This window comes from Ambystoma mexicanum, chromosome 3q (genome assembly GCF_040938575.1).
Source record: "Ambystoma mexicanum isolate Mex_15411 chromosome 3q, UKY_AmexF1_1, whole genome shotgun sequence".
Classification (NCBI taxonomy): domain Eukaryota; kingdom Metazoa; phylum Chordata; class Amphibia; order Caudata; family Ambystomatidae; genus Ambystoma; species Ambystoma mexicanum.
Window position 1 is genome coordinate 62691572 of NC_090926.1, and position 25989 is coordinate 62717560.

The following is a 25989-nucleotide window of genomic DNA, read 5'->3' on the forward strand; positions in this document are numbered from 1 at the left end:
TGGATGACAGACACTGGCTCCTTCTCTTGCCTGAGGACCCCAAGCATTGTGCCATACACTGGTTGCCAGGGCTTTAAATGGGGTAAGATATTGAGGGGGAGGCCCCTCATTTGGGGGTGTGGCTTGTTGGATGGGCGTGGCCTAAAAAAGTACTCAAACCGTAAGGTATGCACACAAATCTACATAAAAGTTATATATTTATGTGCGTACCTTACTATGGTTGTACTTTTCAAGCCATATTTTATAAACAGAAATATACAACATATTTCTATGTTTATGAAAGATGGCTTGAAAAGTACACAAACCATAGTAAGGTATGCATATAAATATATAAAATGTATATATTTGAGTGCGTACCTTACAGTTTGCGTACTTTTAAAGCCATCTTTTTAAAAGATTTCTAGGTTTATAAAAGACTGCTCGAAAACTACACAATTCAATGCATCTTTTATAAAGCTTTGATGAAGGACCATGCCCGAGGCATCTTTGTCCGTCGCAAAGCTTTACAAAAGATGGCTTGAATTGTGTACTTTTCATGCCATCTTTTATAAACCTGGAAATATGTCTAGGAATCCCCAGGTTCGCCGAGTGTTAAAGACGCCTTGGCGACCTGCAGAGTGGGGTGGGGAACCAAATGCACGGTAACTTCCTTTGGTCACCAGAGCAATTTACAGTGACTGACAGCTGTGGCTGGCTGGCACTTCTGTCAGCTTGTCTGACTTAATGGCAGGCGCATTTCCCTTCGCGGCTGCAGCCGCAGCGGGATAATGTGTCACGCCAATGTTGTGGTGAGACCGGGCGCCCCGGGCTCAGCCCCACTTTCTGGAGACTGCCGGCCCCGGCTGGCCGAAGCCCATTTACAGCACTGCTGGTTGCTTATGTATAAGGTTTATTGATTTCTGATTAAAACATGTTGCAGCAGTGTTAAACATGAGAACACCTATAATCGCAGTAATGAAGCATGCCCTTTGTTCAAATTGCATTTGCCTCCATTAGGACAGTGCCCAAACGTAAATGTTGTCCATTGAATGCCTAGCAAAAAGTCATCTATCAAATAACTGCATTCTCTTCCATCTCAGGGGTTTCATAGGTCGTAGTCGATGGTTTCCTTATTCTACGTGGCAGGTAACCGCCACATTGCCCATTATGGAGGAGCTGCCACTGCAGGCAAGTTTTCTTTATAGGTTGAATATGAAATTCATGCAAGGCAGAGACTGAAGATACATAATATCTTGTATAAACCTTCAATACACTAAGACAGATTGTCCGTCTCATACAAGTTCTTCAAATGTACAGGTAAGTTTCAGAAGCAGATGTGCCACGTTCCGAATCTCCTCTGCCATTTCTGACTTGGCGCCTTTTGTTAGGTTAGTGGCCTCCTGACGGAGATCTTTTACATCAAAGGGTAGGAAGACTGCTGCTGCCACCCCAGATGCCACAGCAGAAGTCCTAGCCACGTCCACATACCACTTTTTGGAAACCTCTCTGCTCGAAAATGTAAGGAATTCCTTGATGGCTTCATAAGACCAGTAGCTGGTGCTCCTTTTAGACATCTCTTCGGCCACTTGTTTGGCTATTTCTGTGGCAGCCACATGGGACACCTCCTGGGACACTTTCTCCACCATCACTCTGGATAATATTCTCGCTGTCAGATGCGTGATAGATCTTAAAACCACTTTGAACATTTCGGCCTTCAGAGCTGGCTCAAACATTGATAGCCTACGCTTTAGTTCCTGTATGAACTCTCTGTACTTCAAATTGAGCTGCTCCATCTCCATCTCCAGTTCTTGCATTTTCTTCTCCAGTTCTTCCATTTTCGTCCATACCTCAATATAGTCAGACTCCATTCCTTCCAGGGTCTGCAGACATGAATTTAGGATTTCATCTACTCGCTTCTCATTTTTCTTTTGATCCAGTTTTTCTTTCACACTACCAAGAACTCTGGTGAGGCCACCTGCAAAAGCACCTCCTACTCCCACGGAGGCTACCAGCGAGGCGCCACCAGTAAATGGAGCTAAGGCAGCACCAGATAGAGTTATGATGCCACCAGCCACAGATAATGTTGCACCAGTGACTCCGGCATAGTTAGCTACTCTGTTATCTTGGTCTACTGCATCAGCGACTTCCTTCAGAGATTTGACATGATCACGCAATGACATTGATTTTACTGGCACATTTCCTTCAAATTGCATGAAATCTTGAATAACTTTTTCAAAGTTAGCCCCGATTCTGCAAGATAAAATAAAATAATATTTAGAACATTTGACAGTAAGTACCTTCCATTGGAAGGCTTCACATAAACATCAACTGCATCTACCATTGAATGAATTGTCAGCATGAGTAGTTTTGAGAGTAGTACAGGATGCTTTTATTTAATGCTGATTTAAAAGGCGCTAAGGATGCTATGTGACACTCGCAAAGCAAAGGGAAGAGGGAAAGAACAAGTGGTCTTCCAAAGATTTGAAGAAATTCAGATCAGGCAAGTACAAAGGAAAAAGAGGGAGAAGAGCATGGTTCATGTTATAGTAAGTGCAAGGTTAGCCAACAGGGCATGTTACAGTACGTGCAGGGTTGGATAAAGAGGGCATAAAGTGCAGGATTAACAGTAAATTTGATAGTAAGTGCAATCAATGGTAAAGGGCAAGGACTAGGGACAAAACACATGAACTGGTTTGAATTGAGCAGGAGCGATTCAGCAAGGGAGAGCAAACTATTTTTGAACCGGAAGAGTTCTCAGTTTCTTACAGAAGCAGAGATAATTCATCTTGGATTTGAGGGCGAATGGGAGATGCTTACAAACAGAAGCTTCAGCAGTGTCTGGTGCTTTGCTTTTCCTTCCCATCTCTTTTTGGTGAATGATACAATGGTAAGAGAATTGGACGATCTAAAACATCCTGGGGACAATACTTTCTTGGCCATTCGATGACCTGGTAGAGACTGTTACAATAGTCTAAGTGTATAACAAGTGGGGTGGTTACCGCCGTTCAAAAGTTAACCCATTCTGAAAATGTGGAATGTAGTATTTCGAAGGAACTGTAGTGATATTTGAAAGTAATCACCCTATTCCAAACCTGCAAGGACTAAAACATGAACTCGCATTTCTCTATAGATAACAAAGCAGATTAAATCATTCTTTGTGTGCCCTTATTACTCAGGGAGCATGTGTTTATTTACATGTGATAAAAAAGGAAGAACATCATATTCACATCTTTAGGCAGAACAGACTTTTTGTGTTACAATTTGCCATAGTGTATAAAGCAACAAGATGCTAGACAATGTTAAACACTAGGATTGTCCATATGAAAGAAAAAACAGAGGTTCTATGTTTAAGCACTATAACCAACATTTACATTTTAGTTTCAGGTATAGCTCTTGTGCATGAACCTTTCTGCAGAGAATAGTCTAAGGGCTACACCAGCATCTCATAAGTTACTTGTACGCTCTGGGACATAGTCAAAAGGAAGGGATGTGCTTCAGAATATGGTGTTGGAAGTGGCACTTCGAGGGGATTGTGTCCTCCGACGTATTCCACATCTTTGACATTGATTACCGCAGCTGTGCTGCTTCGGAAAACTTTTTCGGCGTAGGCGTCCTGTGTCGATGACGTCGATACGCTCCCTCGAGGACCTCCTCCGACGGTCAACGTCACCGGATGTTATATGTAGGACGCACGACGCCTGTAGCCTCAGTTCCGTTTTTTCTGCGAACATGTTCGCTTCGAAATCTCGGCGCGCTTCGGTTCTCTTGTTGAATCGGTTCTTCTATTGTTGTTACGAGAAGATGTCTTCATCTTCTGCTACCCCGAAGTCGGGCTTCAAGAAGTGTCGGGACTGCGGTTCCAAGATGTCACTTAAAGACCCGCACAACATCTGCGTCTGGTGCCTCGGCGAGAGCCACACCACCGATGACTGCGACGAATGCCAGTCTTTGACGTTGAAGGCTTTGCAGGAGCAGAAGAAGAAGCTGTCGGTAGGTAGGGTTTCCAAACCCATAAGTCGAAATCCACTGGACTTTTGAACGACGATTCGAGGGGCGACTCTCCGCGTCGGCGTAAGTCCAGGGGGGTCTCGTTCTAGGAGTGGGTCCCGCATTCTTCTGCCTCTTCGAGGTATTCGCAGAAGCGCCGTCACCGGTTGCCTTCCCCGTCCATGTCACAGGACTCTGCCAGACGGCGGGTGGCTTGTCCCACAAAACACTTGTCGCCAGCCGAATGGGATGAATTCCGCTGGCAGATGATGGCGATTGTCGAATCTCAATGCACCGTTCCGTCCGCGCCTTCGAGTGAAGCCAGCAGGGAATGCGCTAGAGCCACCGTTCGCACGCCTTCGGGCTCGGGCGGTCGGCGCAGTCATCGGGAACCATCGAGGTCCCGATCGGACAAGGATGATCGCCACCGTGCCCGATCCCGGTCCTCAACGCCGTCGAGACCGCTGGAGCCTGTGAGGCCTTCGAAGAAGGCATGGACGCCGTCGGTGCCATGTCCGTTGAGGGACTTGCTCGAGGCTCCGAGGAAGTCGTCGAGGCCATCGGCGCCAAGGCCGTCGAAGGACACACTCGGGGCTCCGGTCTCGAAGCCGTTGTCGAAGTAGTCGGCGCCTCGGTCGACGCCACTCCCCTTGGCGCCCTTTGAGGAAAATTTGCCAGAGGTGCCCCGGAGAGCTGTGGAAGCTCCGAGAAAGGCACTCAGCAAGTCTGTGCGGCCTATATTTGACCCTTACTCTGTTCCTCCTCCCAGGGTGGACTTGTTCCAACCCTTGGAGTACATTTCAGAGGTAGAGGAAGGGTCTGATGAAGAGAGGGTTGTGCCTCTTGAGGTTTCTGATGACCTGTTGTCTGGTCATAGCCAGTCGGAAGACCTTCGTCAATCTTTACATGATGCAAGTGGTCTTGATACCTCCCCGGAGGGTGAGTTTAGCAGGCCTGAGCCTGGTACACATGCCGACTCCTCGTACAGGCGCCTCATGTCGAGAGTGACGGAGTATCTGGGGTGGTCTGCTCCACCTATGGATTTTCTGCAGAATGACCTGACAGATATCTTGGACCAAAGTCTACCCACTGACCCGGTGTTGCCATTTCATATGGCTTTACAAAGAAGGGTGGCAGCGGCTTGGACTGCTCCAGAGAGTCTCCTGGCAGTGAATAAGTCGTTGCCGAAAAAATACCGCCCAGCCAGTGGTGACCCCTGCTACTTGTCTACGCACCCTACTCTGGAGAGTTTGGTGGTGCAGGTGGCTACGGCCCCAGCAAAGCAGGCTACGTACCCTACAATCCCTCCTGATGGGGACGACAAACGCTTTGATGGCTGGGCGAAGTATGGCTTTAAAGGCAGCCAACTCCGTTTGTGCCCTTGCAAGATTCACGCACACTCTGTGGAATTGTGTGTCGTTGGCGGCTGAACATATTCCCGAAGGGGAGGAACGGGATGGTTTTCTTGCCCTCGTTCAGGATGACAAGAATGCCATGTGTGAAACCGTTCAGTTGGGTCTGGACGTGGCAGACTGTGTCAGCCGGTCCATGGCGGCGAGCACCGTGATATATGATATGGCATTTATAACGTGCCTATACACAAGTGTTTCAAGGCGCGACGAGGCAGGGCGGGGGGGGGGGAACAAGGAGAGTGACAACGATCCTACTAGGCCAGGAGTCAATCAGATCGCGCAAGTGCAGGGTGGCGGGGAAGGGAAAAGTGCAAGGGGGAAAAGGAGAGAAGTGCAGTACAGGTTTAGTAGAACAAGATAAATAATAAGGGCCAGCTGGTGGCAAGTGCAAAATAAGTGCAGACAAGTGTTGGGAGGAGGGGCTGTAGGGATACAGACACAGTCCCACAGTGCAGGTGTTTCCAGGGAGGCAGTGCAGGGGAGAGTGGCTGGGCCGCGATAGGTAAGTGGCCCCATTGCAGATTCAGTGCAGTTTCAGTAATATTAACAGGGGAGAGAGGGAGAGAAAGCGGAGGCAACGAGGAAGGTTTTGAGGTGCTTCCGGAACCGGAGATGGTTCTCCCCAAGTTTCAGGGAGGCAGGAAGGCTGTTCCAGAGGGAGGCCCCTGCTGCGGAGCGAGATCTACCCCCAACTCGTTGCTTGGAGAAGCGGCTGACCCTGAGGGAGTTGGAGGTGGATGAGCTTTAGGAAGATATTTAGGAAGAGCGAGTTGAAGGTATTTTGGCCCGAGGCCCCAGAAGGCCTTGTGGACAATGCAGAGGGTTTTGAACTTAATCCTCGCAGTCACTGGGAGCCAGTGTAGTGATTTCAGTCGTGGAGAGATACGGTCCCTGGGCTTGAGGCCAAGGACAAGTCTCGCAGTCCTGTTCTGGATGAGTTGCAAAGGGCAGAGAGTAGAGGCAGGCAGATTCAGATAGAGGTTGTTCTCCAGCATGGGGTCTGGCATGGATTCACATGCTCATGAATATTCCCCGTCGTCAGGCCGGGAATCCTCGGTATAGAAAAAAATCAGTATCAGTTTCGTTTCTGATCTGTCTTTCTTAGTAGTAACCAATCACTGGTCTCTGGGTCATACTGCCCCCAGCCAATGACTGCCCTCTCCCTAAGCCCCGCCTCCGGCAGCCATCCTCAGATTTTTACCGCACGTTCAAGTGTTGGGAGTCCTCGTGCTGTAGCTCTTGAGCTTTTGCTGCGTTTTCGCGCTTTTTCGGGAGATTTTTCTCATTTTTCGGTTAAATAGAGCCTCAAGCTCCACCGTTTCTACATCTGATCAACGGGGATCCGTTTCGGAGTTTTCTACGCCCCTCAAGGGTGAAGATTTCGTCGAGTTGTGCTTTTGGAGGATTCCAGAAGTTCCGAGGCCTACCCCGGACATGGCCCAGGAGAAAGGAAGCTCGACGCCCGGGAAGCTGTTCAGGACCTGCCCTGGATGCCAGCTTCAGAATGTTTTCAAGGAGGACGAGCATTCGTTATGCCTCTACCGTCTCCATGAGGACAAGACGCACAAGGAGAAGGACTGTGCGTTTTGTGGGAACATGTCGGAGTGGACCAGGAAGGATCGCCACCTCCGTCTCGCCAACTGGCTGGAAGGTAAGAGCCTGTCTGGCGAGAAGAAGAAAAAGAAGTCCGAGCGGTCTTCTAAGTCCTGTGAGGGTGCCCCGGCGACGGTGGCCCAACGAAAGGCTAAGCACCGCGAGTCCGCGGGCACCGGGAGTGCCGAATGGTTGGGCTCCTTGGCTGCCAGGCAGGGCGCATCCTCCCCAGCGCCATCAACCACGAGCCAATGCTCTGGCTCGGGTAAGAGGAAGTCCGAGAACCCGGCGAGGCTTCTGGAGAGGCCCCGGTCGATCTCGAAGATTCCGGCAGAGGGGGAGCGAGGCTCGGACCCTCCCCCCAAGGTGAAGGCCCCAGGTGTCCAGAAGGTGGCGATGGCCTTAATTCACCCTGCTAAGACCTCGATTGAGGATGTCGCAGCGGCCCTGGCTCAGCCTGTGGAGGCTACACCAGTGGAGGCGCCCTCAGGACCCAGAGTCTCCCTGCCACCGCGGAGGGAGTCGTGTTTCAGGCCCATTGAGAAGACCCCCACGAAGTCCTCGTTGGAAAAGGTGGGGGAGGGGCTGGTGGCCATCGTGGATACGGACACGACCTCTGAAGAAGAGCTCATCGAAGTCGTGCAAGAGGCCCAGCCCATAGGGAGGGATCCCAACGAGGGCGACGACGAGAGTGACGGTGTCGCCGACAAGGCTCCTCAAGAGCCCTCGCGCCCGTCGTTTCCGGCGCCGCAGGACACCTCGGTGGCCATTTTGTCTGCGATTCAGTCCTTATGCTCGGAGTTAAGGACAAGGTTGCCCCTTCCCCCGACGGAGGTACCTGAGCCAGACCCGACGGGGGAACCGGAGCCAGGACCTTCGGAGAGTCCACCGCATAAGAGGAGGAGGACGCATCCTACGCCACCTCTCCCACCTCTGCGGCCTGCTCTGCCTTCCCCCCGGTCTACTACCCACGGGGATGATACAGGCACGGACACGGCTACGACAGGTACAGATGACGGGGGCGACGACGGGACGTGTCCCCCGTCGCCCCCTGCTCGGGCGTCCCCGCCCGACGAGATTGGATCCGTTCATGCCATGATTTCCAGGGCATCCGAGCTTTTTCAGCTCTGCCCAGAAGAAAAGAAGAAAGAAGGGTTCCTTTACCAACGGCGCGAGGCTAAAAGGAAGACTGTCCTCGCCGTACCGCTTCTTGATGACATCTGGGATGAGGGGCTCGCCCTCCTCAAGAACCCTGCCACGGCGCCGGCAAAGAGGGACCGGTACGAGAAGTAGTACCGGGTCCCCGGCGCTGCCCCCTTGTGCCTACGGGCACAACCTACCCTGGATTCGGTCATCTCGGCGGCGGCAAAGAAGAAAGCTGGGGGGGCATCGGCCTCGACATCAACTTCCGCGCCGGACGGCGAGGGCAGGAAGTAGAAACACGATGGGACGGCAGAATATCTCATCCGCAGCGACGACTATCAAGGCGGCCAACTCCCTGGCTATCGTAGCCCGCTACGACAGGGAGTTGTGGTTCAAAATCGCCCCTCTGTTAGACTTCCTTCCGGACGCCAAAAGGGCTGAGGCCCTTGAAATCCTACAGGAGGGGGAGATTGCTTCGGACCACGCCATCACGGTGGCGACGGACATCGCTGACACCGGTTTCCGTCAGTTGGGCAACAGCGTTTGCTTGAGACGACGAGGATGGCTCAAGGCCACGGATTTCCGCCAGGACGTACAAACCAAGGTTCTGGACATGCCCTTCGACGGGAACAACCTGTTTGGAAAGGCGGTTGATGAGTCCCTTCAGGCCATCAAGACAGACACAGAGACTGCCCGGGCACTGGGAGTGCTCCAACGATGACGGCCGTCCTTTCGGAGCTACGGAGGCAGACAAGGTGCCTCCAAGCGATCTGGCAGTGGCTCCTCCACTTACCGCCAAGCGGCAAGATCTTCGTCCCAGGAAGCCTACAGGGGACGCGGCAAGTCAGGTGGTGCCCGTCGTCATCGACAAGGAGGTCAAGGAGGCAAGGCGGCCTCCAAACAAGATTGAACCGACCGTGGGGTCGGGCACCCGCCGAAGCACCCCTGTGGGAGGCCGGCTGGCGAGGTTCGTCAGCGTGTGGGAGTCCATCTCCACCGACCGTTGGGTGCTGGACGCCCTGGCCCAAGGGCACGCCCTCTAGTTTCAGAAGAAGTGCCCTCGCGTTCCACCCGTGGCCAGTAAGGAAAATCACGTCCCTCAACTACTGTTGGAAGTAAAGGCGATGCTCAAGAAGGGTGCCATCGAGCTCGTCCCAAAGAGGCTTCGGGGCTCCGGAGTTTACTCAAGGTACTTCCTCGTAAGAAAGAAGACAGGAGGATGGCGCCCCATCCTGGACCTACGACGACTGAACAAGTACATCAAGGCACAGAAGTTCCGTATGGTCACCCTCCAGCATGTGCTGGGACAGCTGGAGGAGGGCGATTTCCTGTCGTCGTTGGACTTGGAGGATGCGTACTTCCACATCCCCATTCTAAAAAGACACCGAAAGTTCCTCAGGTTCGTGGTCCAAAGGCGGCACTACCAGTTCAAGGCCCTCCCGTTCGGATTGAAGTCGGCACTCAGGGTGTTCACCAAGTGCCTCGCACCGGTGGCGGCGCGGCTGCGCCTACAGGTGAGCAACCTCTACCCCTACCTGGACGACTGGCTCATCCGGGCAAGGACAAGTGAGCTCGCCGTGGAGCACACTGCGAAGACTGTCCAGCTGCTCACGGACCTGGGATTCTCCATCAACTTTCCAAAATCCCACCTGGTTCCGTCGCAAGTCGCCCTGTTTCTGGGAGCCAAGCTCGACACAGTGGCGCGGCTGACCTCGCCTTCGGAGGAAAGGACCAGGACCATTCTGGGCAAGGTGCAGCGTCTGCTGGCCACGGACATGGCCAAGGTGTGATCTATCAAATCCCTCCTCGGGATGATGTCCTCCTGCATTTATCTGGTGCGCCTTTGCAGGCTTCGGATGAGACCCTTACAGGAGTCGACGCCCGCTGGATCCAGTCGACGGGCAGCTTCGAGGACAGGATCTCTCTCAACGAGATGTTTCGTCAGGCGATCCGGTGGTGGGGTACCCGCTCCCATCTGTCGGCGGGCACGGACTTTCAGACTCCAGCTCACCAGGTGACGGTGACGACGGACGCCTCCCTGGAAGGTTGGGGAGCACACTCCGGAGATCTTCACGCAAGAGGCCTTTGGCTCCCGGAGGAGAAGTCTCTACACATCAACATCTTGGAGCTCCGCGCGGTGTTCTGGGCCCTCGGGTCCTTTCTTCCGTCCCTCAAGGGCAAGGTGGTGAGGATCTTCACCGACAACACCACCACGATTTTCTACATCCGGAAGCAGGGCGGAACCAGGTCCCCGGCCCTATCCAAGGAAGCCCAGGATCTGTGGCATTGGGCCATCGCCCAAGGGATGTTTCTGGTGCCTCTTCATCTGGCAGGAATAAAAAACACGATCACCGACTCACTCAGCAGGGAGCTGCACTCGTGCCACGAGTGGGAACTACGCCAGGATCAAGTGGATCTACTCTTCCGACGATGGGGCGAACCCCAAATCGATCTCTTCGCGACAGCGACGAATTCCAAGTGCCAGAGGTTCGCCAGCAGGTTCCCCCAGCCGAGGAGCATGGGCGATGCGTTCTCATTCCCCTGGGACGGCCGATTTCTTTATGCGTTCCCTCCGCTGCCGTTGCTGCTCCGGCTCATCAACCAGCTCAAGAAGTCCCGGTGCAGGATGATCCTCGTCGCACCGGCGTGGCCGAGACAGATCTGGTTCCCGGACTTGTCAACGTCCCCACCAGTCAAGCTGCCGACGGACGCAGACCTTCTCTCCAGAGAAGGAGGCGCCATTCTTCACCACAACCCAGAGTCGCTGAACTTGCAGGCCTGGCTCCTGCAGCACTAGAGTTTGGAGGGTACGACATCCCGGCCGACTGCAGAGAGGTTCTTGCAAAGGCCCTGGCGTCCTCAACTCTCAAGTGCTACGGACATAAATGGAAGAGGTTCTCTGTCTGGTGCCGTGCACAGAAGATTAACCCTCTGCGGATTACGGCCCCTCAAGTACTGCCGTACCTACTGTCGCTGGCCAAAGCTGGACTGGCTCACGCCTCCATCAAAATACATCTGGCTGCAATCTCCTGATATACCAGGACGACGGGACGGGCGTCCTTGTGGTCTCATCGCCTGGTGAAAGAATTCATGAAGCGACTATTCCGATCATTCCCGCCGGTGAAGGCTCCTGCCCCGGCGTGGGAGCTTAATGTGGTGCTGACCAAGCTCATGGGGGCCCCATTCGAGCCTATGCATTCGGCGCCTTTGAAGTTCCTGTCATGGAAGACCGCTTTCCTCGTGGCCATCACCTCCGCACGACGAGTGGGAGAGATCCACGCCCTATCTTGCAAGCCTCCATACTTGACTTTTCATGACACGAGGGTGGTGCTGAGGACACACCCATCCTTTATGCCCAAGGTGCCGTCGGACTTCCACCTTAACGAGCCCTTGGTGTTGCCAGTATTCTTACCGTCGCCTTCGTCGCCGGCCGAGAGGACTCTGCACTCGCTGGATGTAGCTAGAGCGCTGAAGTTCTACGTGGACCGCACAAAGAGTTTTCGGAAGACGTCACAGCTGTTTGTGAACTTTGGGACTGTGAATCAAGGGAAGGCTCTCCCGAAGACTTCCATTTCCAGATGGCTCTCCGGCTGCATCATGCACTGTCACCGGTTGGCAAACCGACAGCTGCCCGGCCGTCCGAGAGCCCATTCGACCAGAGCAATCGCTGCTACCACGGCGTTCCTGTCTGGTGTGCCCCTGCTGGACATCTGCAGGGCTGCGACGTGGAGGTCGACGCACACCTTCACAAGAAACTGATACTGATTTTTTTCTATACCAAGGATTCCCGGCCTGACGACGGGGAATCTTCATGAGCATGTGAATCCATGCCAGACCCATGCTGGAGAACAACAGTTACAGGTAAGTAACTTGTTCCTTACAGTAGTCCAGCTTCGAGAGAACCAGGGCTCTAGAGACAGTGAATTTCTGGGGGAAGGAGAGGAAAGGAAGGATACCTCTGAGGAGGTGAAGCTGGTAGTGAGACTTCTTAGAGACGTCAGATATGTGATGAGAGAAAGAGAGTGTGGAGTCGAAGATGACCCCAAGGTTATTAGCCTTGCAGGTAGGAGCAGGAAGAGGGCCAAGAGAGGCCGGCCAGAGAGCTGCAGGGAAGGAGGGAGTGGGTGTGCCGATGAGTAGAATCTCGGTTTTATTGGCATTAAGGCAGAGGTCATTGGCGTCACACCATTCCTGGATAGTAGAAAGACAATCAGAGGGAAGGAGAGGAGGAGGCCGAGGGTAGCCCGGAAATGAGCTGGGTATCATCCGCATAGCACTGAAAATTGGGGCAGAGAGCAGCGATGCAGTGGGCAAGAAGTGCCAAGTACTGGTTGAACAGCCAGGGAGAGAGGTTAGATCCCTGGGGGTCACCACAGGTAGAGAAAAAGATTTCAGAGAGGAAGGACCCCAGTTGGACCTGGGAGGGTCGATTGGAGAGGAAAGAGGACAGCCACGCCAGAGCCTGAACAGTGATACCCAGGTTATCACGGAGACGGTTGAGCAGGATGGTATGGTTGACAGTATCAAAGGCAGAGGAGAGATCAAGCAAAATGAGAACACAAGGAGTGTTTGAGTCAAGGTTCAGGAGCAGGTCCTCACGGATGTTCAGGAGAGCAGTTTCCGTGCTTCTGGCGGCTCTGAAGCCAGACTGATGGTCGTGAAGACTACCAACAGATTCAGCATGGAGATTAAGCTGGGAGATGGCCAGTTTCTCCAGGAGCTTGCCCAGGAAGGGAGTGATAGAGATTGGGCGATAGTTAGCCGGGCAGGAGGAGTCGGAGGAGGGTTTCTTAAGAAGGGAGTGCACAAGGGAGTGCTTGAGGGGGGATGGGAAGACTCCAGAGGCGAAGGAGTAATTGCAGAAGTCAGCCAGGGCAGGAGCCAAGGAGTCAATGTGGTCCTTGATGGTTTTGGGGGCGCATGGGTGGACCTGTTTTGACAAGACTTTCATAGATCGGACTTGTCTCAACCTCGTCAGCAGAAAAAAGGGGAAAGGTAGAGAAGGAGGGAGGAGGGGTGGCTGCAGAAGGACCAGAGGAAGAGCAGGGAATAGAGGGGGGAGGTGATAGGAGGAGAGTGAGGACAGGATGTCCTGAGTTTTTGAAATGAAGTGAGAGGCCAGTGCCGTGCAGAGGGCCTGGGAGGGGACAGGAGCGGTAGAGACTGCAGCAGGGTTGGCCAGCTCCTTGAAGATTTTAAAGAGTTCGGCCAAATTATTAGATGCCGCAGAAATGCGGGCTTGGATGAGGGCTCTCTTCTTGGTGAGAACGAAGAGCCGGTATTGCCTTTGGAGTAGGCTGCAGGCTAGTTTGTCAGAGGATGCACATGAAGCACGCCATTTCCTCTCTGCCACCCTGCACTTGCGTTGAAGGGTGACGAGATCCGAGTCATACCAGGAGTTACATTTGGCTTTGGGCTTCAGGCAGATTCTCATGACGGGGGCAAGGATATCAAGAGTATCAGATATAGCAGAGTGAAGCGTGAAGAGGGCTGTGTCAGGGTGGGAGTCAGCCGAAGGGGAAGGGGGAGGGGGAGGCGAGAAGGTGGCAGCGAAAGCCTCAACTGACACGCGCTTCATGGGTCAGATGACCGAGAAGGAGGGTGGCAGTGATGAGGGTGGCTTTGCCTGTGGGGTAGGGAAGGTGAGGTGGGAGGATAGGAGAAAGTGATTACTCCAGGAGAGAGGAACAGAAAGGGGAAGGTCAGAAGAGATCAGAGCATCAAGAGTGTGCCCTGCAGAATGAGTCGGGCCAGACGGGAGAATAGAGAGTGAGAGAGCGTTGCAGAGGTCGCGAAAGAGTACAGAGGGGGGACCGGATGCATCCAGGTGGATGTTGAAGTCTCCAAGAAAGAGGAGTTGAGTGCTTGAGGACAGGAGTGGGGAGGAGAGGTCCGCCCACTCAGAGAGGAATGAGGAAATTTGACCAGGTGGTCGATGGATAGTAGCCACAGTAAGGGACTGGCTAGGAGAGAGAGAGAGGGAGAGAGTCGGCAGACAAGGCGTTCAAAAGAGGAGTAGGTCTGCGTAGGAGTGACAGTGGCAGGAATCCACTCAGAGAAGATAAGGGCCACAATGTTTGGGCCTGGGCACAGAGAGGATCTTGTAGCCGTCAGGTAGGAGTGTGTCAAAGCTGGTGACAGAGCTGGCTGTGAACCATGTATTGGTGAGACCGAGTACGTCAAGGTCCAGTTCCTCAAGAAGGCGCAGATGTCAGAGGAATGTTTGACAGCAGAGCAAGAGTTAAGAGTGGCAATGTGGAGAAGATTGCCAGCCTTGAAGGATTTCCCGGGAGGGGTACAGATCAGAGGTACACCCTGCGGAAGTGAAGGAGCACAAGACGGGGCAGGGAAGGAGGGTGGAGGCAAGGTAGCCGAGGACAGAGGAGGGTGGACAGCAGGAGAGGAAAGGAAGTTGATGAGGCGCGGGAAGCGTCTATCAGAGGTGAAGGTTGGCCTGAGGGCCTTGGACCAAGACGGTCCCATTAGCGTAGACATTAATAATGGCCTTAGAGCAGTGGAAGGAGGCCAAGAGGACATCCCAACGGGTGCCACCATTAATGGGAGAAGAGGAGAAAGGAGAGAGCACAGAGACCATATGAAGGGTCCATAGGTCAGGCGAAGGCACGAAAAAGAGGATGTCCGTGAGTTTCCTTGGAAGAGGCACTGGTATAGGTGTCGGCGATAGGGAGGCCTGGGTTGGAGACCAGGATGTCCTTTTTAAACTTTTTCCTGCCAGAGTTAGTGAGGAGAGCAGGATAGTCAATGGAGAAGCAGTTAGAGAAGATAGGCGAGATAGAGAGCACCATGGAAAAGGAGGTCGGGGAGACGAGATCAAGCGGAAAGGGAGTGAGCGGCAAGCCCTAGTTTACCACATATCCGAACACAGTAACACAGTAATGCGTATTTGGTACCCAGTGGAGAGGCCACCTAAGTTTGAGAATCCTGCGAGGGTGGACGAAGCCCTAGTTTACCACATATCAGAACACAGTAACACAGTAATGCGTTTTTGGTACCCAGTGGAGAGGCCACCTAAGTTTGAGAATCCTGCGAGTGGGGGAAAAAGCCCTAGCTTAGCACAAATTTCAGAACACAGTGGATTGTGGACACCAACCGAGAATAAAAAGTGAACAAGTGTGGGTGGGGTGGGCCGGGGAGCTGACCAGAAGGAGCGGCGGAACGGCGCCTGGCGTCCCCTGCAGACACCAACAGGAGCCGCAGCTGAGGGAGGCGCCCTTTCCCTAAGGGGCCCTTAGCCGTGGGGGCTGCCGGGCAGGGGGCTGCTCAGGAGGATCAGTATATGGGGGGGGGGTGGCCAGGGAGGCGGGATGGGGAGGGCACCAGGAAGAGGCTGCAAGGGGAGGGGGGGGGGGAAGAGTAGGAAAACACACCACGTGCTGGAAAAAAAGAAATGTAACAATTTAAAACAATTTTACTCACTCGGGGCCCTGGATGGGCTGGCAGGGAGTCACTCCTGCACTGGGCTGCCCGGCGAGCTGCTCTCAGCCCCAAAGCTCTGCACAAAGAGGCGAGCGGGGAGAGCAGCCATCAGGCAGTCCAGAAGGGACACCTGAAGGAGCCAATCGGGGGGGGGGGTGGGGGGGGTGGGCGGTCAGGGAGGTGGGATGGGGAGGGCACCAGGAACAGGCTTCAAGGGGAGGGTGGAGGAGGAAAACACATCACGCGCTCGGAGCGCTGGAAAAAAAAGAAATGTAAAACAATTTTACTCACTCGGGGCCCTGGATGGGCTGGCAGGGAGTCACTCCTGCACTGGGCTGCCCGGCGAGCTGCTCTCAGCCCCAAAGCTCTGCACAGGTTTGCATGGTTGCGGAAGTCGGGGTTTGCTCCTGATGTACAGTCCCAGCTTTTCAACATGCCCTTTGATGGTGTCCATCTTTTTGGCAGCAAGGCTGACGAGAGCCTTGAGAGGTTGCTGACCTCCAAAGCTGCAGCAAAGTCCTTGAGTGATGCAGTGTGTCAACCTCCGCCTTTTCGGCCTAGGGGACAGCAATGGAGGGGAGGCTCCTTTCGATACTACTCTTCCTTTGGTAGATCGAGGGGAGCGGTCAGTGAAAGGGGCCACCGTAGGAGTACCAGAGGTGGAAAGCAAGTTACTCGAGGTGCCAAAGCCACTCTGGTAGTTGCCTCCTTGCCCTCTGGCACTGCCGCAGCCGCTTACGCTCAATCATGAGGCCATGTCCCATGGTTCGCCGGTTGGGGGAAGGATGGCGCAGCATCTTGTCGAATGGCGTGCCATTACTTCAGATGTGTGGGTTCTGGAGATCATAGCCCATGGCTACTGTCTTTCTTTCCGGCAGAGGCCTCACGACAATCCACCGGGGAAGCTCTTTGAAGCGTACGGATCTGCTCCATGCGCAGGAAATCCTATCCCTGCTAGAGAAAGGTGCCATAGAACTGGTAAAAACAAAGAGGTGATGGCTGGAAGGTTTAGACTGAATCTTAACCACTGGCATTGCTCGGGGCAACCCTCCAGACCATCGTTCTTTGCCTGCCAAGCCATTACAGAAGGGGAAAGACCATATGCAAATCAGGCTTGGCCCCACCCCAAAAGGGGAAGTCCAGCCCGAACTGCTAGGTCACATCCCTTCTGCACGAGACCACAAGCACCCCCAAACATGTTTCACCCTTGTTGGGGCTCATCAGTGAGGAGTAGTTTGGTTCTCTAGGCCCAGCAGGCACGGGACCCACGTCTGGGCAGGGGCCAAGCCTGATTTGCATATGGTTTTTCCCCTTCTGTAATGGCTTGGCAGGCTGAAAAACGATGGCCTGGAAGGTTGCCCAGAGCTTTGCCCGTAGTTACGATTAATTCAAAACCTTCTAGCCATCAACTTTCTGTTTTGCTAAAGTCACCCCGAGTGGGACGGGTGTGCCCAGACGTGGGTCCCGAGTCTGCCGGGCCTAGAGACCTAAGCTACTCCTCACTGATGACGCCCAACAAGGCTGAAACATGTCTGGGGATGCTTGTGGTCTCGTGCAGAAGGGATGTGACCTAGCAGTTCGGGCTGGACTGCCCCTTTTGGGGGAGGGCCAAGCCTGATTTGCATATGGTTTTTCCCCTTCTGTAATGGCTTGGCAGGCTGAAAAACGATGGCCTGGAAGGTTGCCCAGAGCTTTGCCCGTGGTTATGATTAATTCAAAACCTTCCAGCCATCAACTTTCTGTTTTGCCATAGAACTGGTACCTGTAGCGGAGAGGAAAAAGGGATGGTATTCCCCATATTTTTTGATTCCGAAAAAAGACTGGAGATTGAGACCCATCATGGACTTGCATGGTTTGAACAAGCTCCTCAGGAAAGACCAGTTCAAGATGGTTACTCTTTCTCAAGTCCTCCAGGCCCTTGAACTTCAGGATTGGTTTGGGTCTCTTGACCTCAAGGATGCTTACTTTCATGTGCCGGTTCATCCCAAGCACAGGAAGTACCTGAGGTTCGTGGCTGGCGACTCGAGTTTTCAGTTTCGGGTCCGGCCATTCGGATTGACCTCTGCCCCGAGGGTCTTCACCAATCTGATGGTGGTGGCAGCGCATCTCAGGAAAGGGGGGGATTCATGTCTACCCCTACCTGGATGATTTACAGATGATCCAGGACTTGCTCGGGAGAGCGCGCCCTGATCAACCAGTCACCTGACTCTCCCTTCACAAGCTGGGCTTCTCCCTCAACTTAAAGAAGTCTCATGTGACACCTACCCAGCTGCTCCAGTACATCGGGGCAGTGCTAGACACATCCCTGCGGCAGTGTTCGCCTCCCCAGGTGAGGGCTCACCACATTCTGCTTATGGTGGACAAATTTCAACGTGCCCAGAGTGTCCCGGCGTTCAAGTTCTTGAGATTGCTCGGCCTCATGGCATCCTGCATTTTACTGGTGCCAGAGGCCAGGCTGCGTATGAGATCTCTGCATTGGGCACTCAGAATGCAGTGGTCGCAGTTCTCCGGCAGGATGTCGGACCCGTTCAGAGTAAACCGCCCTCGGTCGCCCAGGACCTTCTGTGGTGGGCCGTCGAAGGAAATCTGTTCAAAGGGGCACCATTTTGGCAACCATGGCTGGAGGTGACGATCGTGACGGACGCATCCCTCACGGGTTGGGGTGCTCATGCCAACGAGATGACAGCCAGCAGTCGTTGGTCTCTGTCGGAGTCCAGACTCTACATCAATCTGTTAGAGCTGCGGGCTGTCAGGCTAGCCCTGAAGGCTTTTCTGATGTCTGTGCGGGGGAAGAATGTCCTGATTATGACGGACAATACAGTGGCCATGCACTACATCGACAAAAAGGGGGGGGGCAGGGTCACTCCCACTGTGCAGGGAGGCAATGCAGCTCTGGTTCTGGGCCATCCAGCAGGAAATTTCGATCTCGGCAGTTCATCTGGCCGGAGACGAAAACGTGGCAGCAGACGCTCTGAGCAGGCAGAGCACGGTCTCTCAAGAGTGTGAGCTGGCTCAGGAGATCTTCGCCCTTTGGGGGACCCCACAAGTGATTCTCTTTGCCACCAGTGTCAACTGGAAGTGCGAGAGATTCTGCTCGTGTGAATTTCCTCCAAGAGGAGCCTTGGGGGACGCGTTCGTAGTGGAGTGGTCCTTCCCACTGCTGTACACGTTCCCTCCAGTCCCCGTCATTCCGCAGGTGTTGCAGAGGTTGCGGGGGTTCGGTTCCCGGATGATCCTCATTGCTCCGGCATGGGCCAGGAGAGCGTGGTACTCGGACCTTCTAGACATGTCCATCTGCCCTCCACGTCGTCTTCCCTACCAAGACGATCTGCTCTCACGGGAGGGGTGTCGAGTTCTCCATCCAGAGGTCAAGTCTCTCAGCCTTCATGCTTGGTATCTGAAAGGCTGAGATATAAGGATTGGGATCTCCCTGAAGACGTGATGGAGGTGTTGCTTTCGGCCAGAAGGCCTGCAACGAAATCCCTGTACCGTTGCCATTGGAGGAAGTTCTGCAACTGGTGCAGGGTACAGAATGTGGATCCTTTCCAATGTTCCATTCTGTTGGTTTTGTCTTTTTTGCTTTCTTTAGCCCACAAGAGCCTGCATGTGGGTATCATTAAGGGTTACCTGGCGCCGCTGTCCATATTTAAGCGCTCGTCTGAGGAATGTTCTTATTTTAAAATCCCTTTTGATATCTCAGTTTCTAAAAGGGTTAACTCATGTGTTTCCACTGTCGCCTTTCCAGGTGCCGGGGATGGGATTTGAATTTGGTTTTAAAGTTCCTAATGGGAGCTCCGTTTGAGCCCTTACATTCTTGTCCGTTGAGACTGTTGTCCTTCAAAACTGTATTTTTAGTTGCGGTTACTTCCGCACGCAGAGTGAGTTGCAGGCACTTTCTGCCAAACCACCCTTCACTGTGTTCCATAAGGACAGGGTTGTCCTTAGGGTACAGCCTTCCTTTCTTCCAAAGGTTGTGTCGGAATTCCATCTGAGACAGAAGGTAATTCTTCCGGCATTCTATCCTCCTCCACATCCTGGTAAGGAAGAGGAGAGGCTCCATAGGTTGGACCCTAGGAGAGCTTTGAGTTTCTATCTCTCACGGATCAGAGTGGACAATCAGCTCTTTATTGATTACGCTGGAAGGTGTTTAGGTCAGGCTGTTTCCAAGCAAACCTTGTCTAGATGGATCATTTTGACGATCTGAGTGTTATTGGTTGGCGGGAAAGGACCCTCCAGTAGGCTTACGGGCTCATTCTACTAGGGGTATGGCTACCTCCACTGCACTACAGAGGGGTGTTCCGATTCGCAATATTTGCGAAGCAGCCACATGGGCCTCTGTCCATACTTTTGTGAAACATTATTCCCTGGACTCTATCCATGGGCAAGATTTGGCCTTTGGTAAGGCAGTCCTCTATTCTGCAATTTGATTGGGCATTCTAAAAATGTCTACATTATTTTCCCACCTCCTTACGTTGGTACTGCTTTGGGAGTCTGTCAAGGATGTGGAATCCTTGACAAAGTTTCTTTCTTACCTGGTAACGTTCTTTCGATGGGATGTTCCTCCGACGTATTCCACATCGTACCCTCCCTACCTGCCCCTCTACAGAATTTCTTATGCGATTGCAGCTTCCGTTTCCGCAAGGCTTTCTGTAGTAATACTGGCAGGAGATTGGTGCCACACGTTCTGGGGGAAAAAACTACAACTGAGGCTACGGGCATCGTGCGTCCTACATATAACATCCGGTGACGTCGACTGTCGGAGGAGGTCCTCGAGCAAGCGTATCGACGAAGGACGCCGAAAAAGTTTTCCGAAGCAGCACAGCTGTGGTAATCAATGTCAAAGATGTGGAATACATCGGAGGAACATCCCATCGAAAGAATGTTACCAGGTAATAAAGTAACTTGTTCTTCTTAGTGATCTTTTGAATCTGTTTGAAAAGCAACCATAAAAAAATCACTCCGATTGTGTTGCCGTGGTGGAGAGAATGGGAAGTCCACATGAGAGATGTGGGCCAGATCAAGGGGGATAGAAGGATCAAAGTAGATGAGCTCAGTTTCTGAGGCATTTAATCCGTCTTGAATTTTCCAAAGGCATAAGAGAATGCACTGTAATCCAGAAATGTGCCAGTAAGCTTGAATGCAATCTGTGTCGTAGGAATAGCATGTATATGTAGAAAATAAAGAGGTGTTCATGTCAATAAGAGTGGGATCTACGTTTCTTGTAAACCCGGGAGGATAGCTCGGGGGCAACGTGCTCGCCTTGGAAGCAAGACGACACGGGGCACCAAAGGTTTGATTCCCAGGTCCGTGCTTCGAAATCTCTGGGTATTAAGCACGTTATAAATAATCTATCATATCTATCATATCAATAAGAGGGTTGAGGTGGGCATAAAAGACCAATGTCGAATGAATAAACCCCCAGGGAACCCTGGAAATAAGTAAGGTAGGTTTTAATATGTATGGACCAGAGCAAACAAAAAGCTCCACTTCCAATTAGAAGGGAGGAATCAATCTCAGAGTGAAATGGATATTGCATCAAAGGCCCACATAGAGTTGGCGTATGAATATAGCATGGGTGTTTTTGATGAGGATCTTCAGGATGTTTTCTCATAAGTATTTTTAAAAGTATGGATTCAATAAGTGGGCTTGATCTACAACCTAGCTGGTGCTTGTGAAGAAAGTGGTTGAGTTGAATGTTCTTCATGAGCTGCTACCTGCTCTTTCAGGATCTTAACAAGGAGGGTAGTGTTCAGTCAGAAACAATGCTGTAGATGGCCGAAATGCTGGGGCGGTCAGATGCTTTTTATTTGTATTCATGGCATGATGCAGATTATCACGAGAAATCAGGAGAATTAAGGATCAGTCAACCAACATTGTCTGCGCAGGAGATTATGCGAGACTGTTCTCCAAACATCTTTGCACGGCACAGGGAAATGTGTTCCAAAGGGGCTTCCATCCTTTGGGCTATGGTGGTGAGATCAGTTTGAGAAATAGGTTCAAGCATAAGAAGGTAGCTAAACAGTCCAGGGCCAGGCTTGGAGAAGCAGGAGATCTCGAGGAACATGCAATGATTTGCTGAATGCCCCTTAAGTCAGAGAGGTGGTCAGCTTGGACCTGGCAGGGAGTAGCAGTGGCTGCTCATTGAAGAGTGGGATCTACATTTTTTTTAAACCCTGAGTTTGGCAGACATGTTGTTGGTCTGGGTTATGCATTCATACACAAAGTCTTTTGTTTATTAATAGATGCATATTGCCTTTCAAACGTGCACAGTTTTTGTTTTGTCATCAGGTGTTCTAATCTCTTGCCAGCAATGCCCAAGCGCACTATTTTTTATTTTCAATATAGCCAGTTCTGTGTCCAACCAAAATGTGTTTAATGGGGTGGTTAAATATTTTTGGTGAAAGGTTGGAGATCCGTATCTGCAGAGGACTAATGGACAGTACAGGGTCTCTAAAGGTGTCAGAAAAGAGTGGCCCATTTCTAGCTTTTGACTTGGAGGGTACCTAACTTGGATGAAGGAAAGGAGTTTAAGGACTCTCCTTTTTAATTTCAGCCCGGTACGCCGAAGGTGGTAGTAAGTCCATGGGAGAGTACCTATTTGGATGTTCGATAGATGAGTGTGTGTTAAAGTAAGGGTTGCATCTAAACTATGGCCCCTTGGAGTGTAGGTCCAGCTGGCCACACTTTCAAGGTCAGTGAGTCACTTTTTTAGAAAAGTCCAAACAGACAATAAAAATCTCCCATGATGAGTAAGTTTGAAGCAATTTGGTGTTCTGAGCTGAAGTGAACCCATTCATCTTTAAAGGTGGAAGAGTCAACTGGGTGTCCGTAGATCACTACCACAGTCAGAGCTGTATTGGGAGTAAAAATACATTTACATGCATTAAATCAAAGGTAGAAGTAGTAGGCGTGGTGATAATGTAAGTGGGAAGATGTCCTGGGAAGGGGCTAATCCACCACTATATGTGTTCATCTTCGTTTTAACAGCTATCCTGCAGTAAGGTGGGAGTAATTGATCACTACAGTGTAGTTATCAGAGAAATTGCTTTGTAGAAGACCTAAGAAGTCAATTTCGCAGTCTGAAAAAAAAATTGTGCATGTTGGCATTAATTTGCTAGCCGAACGTGAAATCAAGGTATTCACATTGAAGATGGCTCTGCAATTCTTTAGGGGGAGGGCTGAGAGGTATTACGGCCAGCTTGGATAGAGCTGTTGGGTGGTGCTGCATTAGGCGGTCCTAAGCTGCCTGCGGGCAGAGTGATTATCTGGGAAGAAGGAGGGCTTTTAGTTGTGGAATTGGTGAAAGGGGGGGGGGGGCATCCTAAGGGTTTCCTGGCTGCCTTGAACACAGCTGTACCATTGTACCATTTTAGTAGATATTAATAATCACCTTCGTGTGCACAGGAGAGTTCATGGTAATGTGCCTTCTTTTCCCCCATTTCAATCGCAGTGTCCAATGGTAAGTAGTGTAGTCAACACGGGGTTTTCCGAGGATGTTGAATCATAAGAAAAAATGATGACAATGATTGCCTCCCTTGGTGTGATATTTACGTAGGTATTTGCAGTCTGTAGGCCTGGGTTGTTATTCAGAAAAGGTGGTTGTGATTCTTTTTTGCATAATTGAAAGTGCAGTTTAGGGGAAAGAATATTGACAACCAATTCCTGAAGACCTGAGCGACAAAAGAAGCCGTTGGATAGCACAGAGAAGAGCCAGGCAAAGGATGGAAAAGAGACTTGTGAGGCGGGCGAAGCCAAAAAACACAAAAAGAGGCCATATTTAAGAAGTGGCAGACTGTACAGGGTGTGGGTAAGGATATATGACCAGCAATCAACATTTTCAGATGTATAAGATGAAATGTTCTTTGTATTACAACTTTGCCGGATGGCTGAACTATAAGCCACTGCACACTCAGTACAGAACCCCGTTGTGCAATGAGGCTACTATGTCAGCGTTCAATTAGGTGACGATACCTGTAGTGATCCTTTCTGACTAGTAATGCCTAACAGTCTTAGTTAACAGAGTTATTAACAGCCACAAGGTTCACGATGGGTACTATCAGTATTAGCGCCTAGTATGAGCAATCTCAGACTTGCCTACTTAGTCCATGCCATGTCGTCATTGTGATTCAGTACAGTTGCACCCAGGCAATTAGCTATTTAATACTGCTCCCACACGTGAACCTTGCATTGCAATGTCATTCACTATGCTTCTGAAGGTTGGCAGGTTTGACTCTGCAGAGTGAGACACTGTCCTGACTCCTGCTCTAAACTCTGTTGTACGAATCCCATTCCGGAGACTCAGTTTTATGAATCTGTGCCACAAAACGTTCCCACTTGAAGATGGACTCCAAGACTCGCTCCTTAGAAGAATCTCCCATGCACTCCACCGCATCTGTCGCAGCCCTGCTGTGTTACCAGCCAGAGTCCACCGTTTTAGCACGAGGACCTGTGGATAATGTGAGCCTGAGGAATGTGGGAGGATGCTGACGAACCTCAGACACTAACCTTTGGCCTCGCCTCTTCTAACCCCCCCCCCCGCCCGACTGAGTTCATCTGTGCTGCCTACTCTACCACTGCACCCGAGTGAATCCAAGGCACACCCAAGGGGGGGGGGGGGTAACTCCTGCTCCTGCCTTGCTTACCCCTAAAGAGTCCAGCATGTACATCCTTCTGGTTCTACTAGTATTCATTCCAGGGCATGCCTGGAGGATGGGTGGAGCTGGTTTCCTTTCGGCATCAGTTTGTGTGGCTAGGGTGTGGTGAACATAAGACCAGGCCATTACGACTTGGTGCATTGGTTCTATTATGGAAAATGTGCTCTAAACATTAACAAGTTTACTAGTATGAAAACAAACAGAAAAATGTCTGACATTGGAAATGCAAAGGGGGTACTTTATTTATTTTACTTATTTATTTTATTTCTTATTTCACGCCACATGCCCATGGGCCTCAGGGCGCACAAATGACAAGACAAGACTAACAGATAAACTTTAATTAAAAAGTCTCTCCTTTCTATTTTTAGTTGATGCTGAAAACAGGTCAGTGAAGGAAAAGCTGGTTGGAAAATAGGATAAAGCAGCTGTCTGTGCTTAGAAAAGGGGCCTTATATTAGCCGATAAAGCTCGCTTTCCAGGCATCGCTGCTACTTCATGGTCTTCTACTTGTTTATTTAGAATGTGTGACCATTTACACATACATTGTAAGCAATTCTGATATTAAAAGAAAATCCTAATCCTCTCTAGAAAAATGAAAAAATGGTTCCAATAAGTGAGGCTAGCCACTAAGCTGGCACTCCGCTTCCTTCCATCAAAGCTGAAACCCCAGGGTCAGCAAGGCCAGACATCGGGGTGAGCCCAGTGGCACTATATACTTAGGTGAACTTAACACAATTTATGAACACAAGAACACGATTGCATTGGCATACCAAAGTGATGTGAACACGTTCCTTCTACCTATGGGAAGGGACCAGAGACCTAAAAGGAATCATCGCTTCCCCGGATGCCCACTTCACCTTACATTGCTCTCCACTGCAGTGAGCTGTATGCAATGTAATTAATGCGATCTGCATAACATGTATTAAACACGTATTGCCAGTCTGCCTCGTTCACAGTCCATGTTCCGACTGGTATCTTTCCCCGTCACCTACTAGATCACAACCTTGTCATTTATTACTCAAACCTATTATTAACCCTACTTGAAAATGCTCCAATCACTGGTTTGCTTGTTCACATCTGTTTCTGCTCTAGAAATCGCTAACCTTATTGTCGAATAAATACAATAGAAATAAATTGTTCCCTCTAGTCTGTTATGTTATATAAATGTATAAAACGTGCGAACAACAAAGGCAAGTTGGCGCTAAAATAAACCGAAGCCAAAGAGAGAGGGGAGACTGAAATAAGGAACAAGTTACCTACCTGTAACTGTTGTTCTCCAGCATGGGTCTGGCATGGATTCACATGCTCATGAATATTCCCCGTCGTCAGGCTGGGAATCCTCGGTAAAGAAAAATCAGTATCAGTTTCGTTTCTGATCTGTCTTTCGTAGTAGTAACCAATCACTGATCTCTGCGTCATACTGACCACAGCCAATGACTGCCATCTCCCTAAGCCCCACCTCTGGCAGCTATCTTCAGATTTGGTCGCACGTGAAGTGGCAGTATGACCAAGTGAAGAGCCGCTGAGGGGTAGGCGGGAGGGTTCGCATGTGAATCCATGCCAGACCCATGCTGGTGAACAACAGTTACAGGTAAGTAACTTGTTCCTTCTCCAGCTTGGGGTCTGGCATGGATTCACATGCTCATGAATATAAGAATACATAGCAGTACACACATGCACAACCACGGGGGGTGGCAAAAGGCTCAACATTAAGCGATACAAAAAACTCAACATTAAGCATCTCTTACCTCCTCACCAGGCTCACCTTAAGCGAACAGGTTGCG

At 51.2% G+C, this 25989-nt stretch overlaps 1 protein-coding gene across 2 annotated transcripts in view; it reads right to left on the reverse strand.

The window, feature by feature from the left end:
* Window positions 1-872: 872 nt before the first annotated feature.
* The window catches only part of LOC138582115 (trichohyalin-like), a 137288-nt gene continuing 112171 nt past the window's right edge, over window positions 873-25989 (reverse strand). For both annotated transcript variants that reach the window (XM_069653097.1, XM_069653098.1), the window contains one exon: window positions 873-2229. In XM_069653097.1, coding sequence (XP_069509198.1) covers window positions 1272-2229 — 958 coding nt within the window. In that variant the 3' untranslated portion in view covers window positions 873-1271. The remainder of the gene's footprint in view (window positions 2230-25989) is intronic.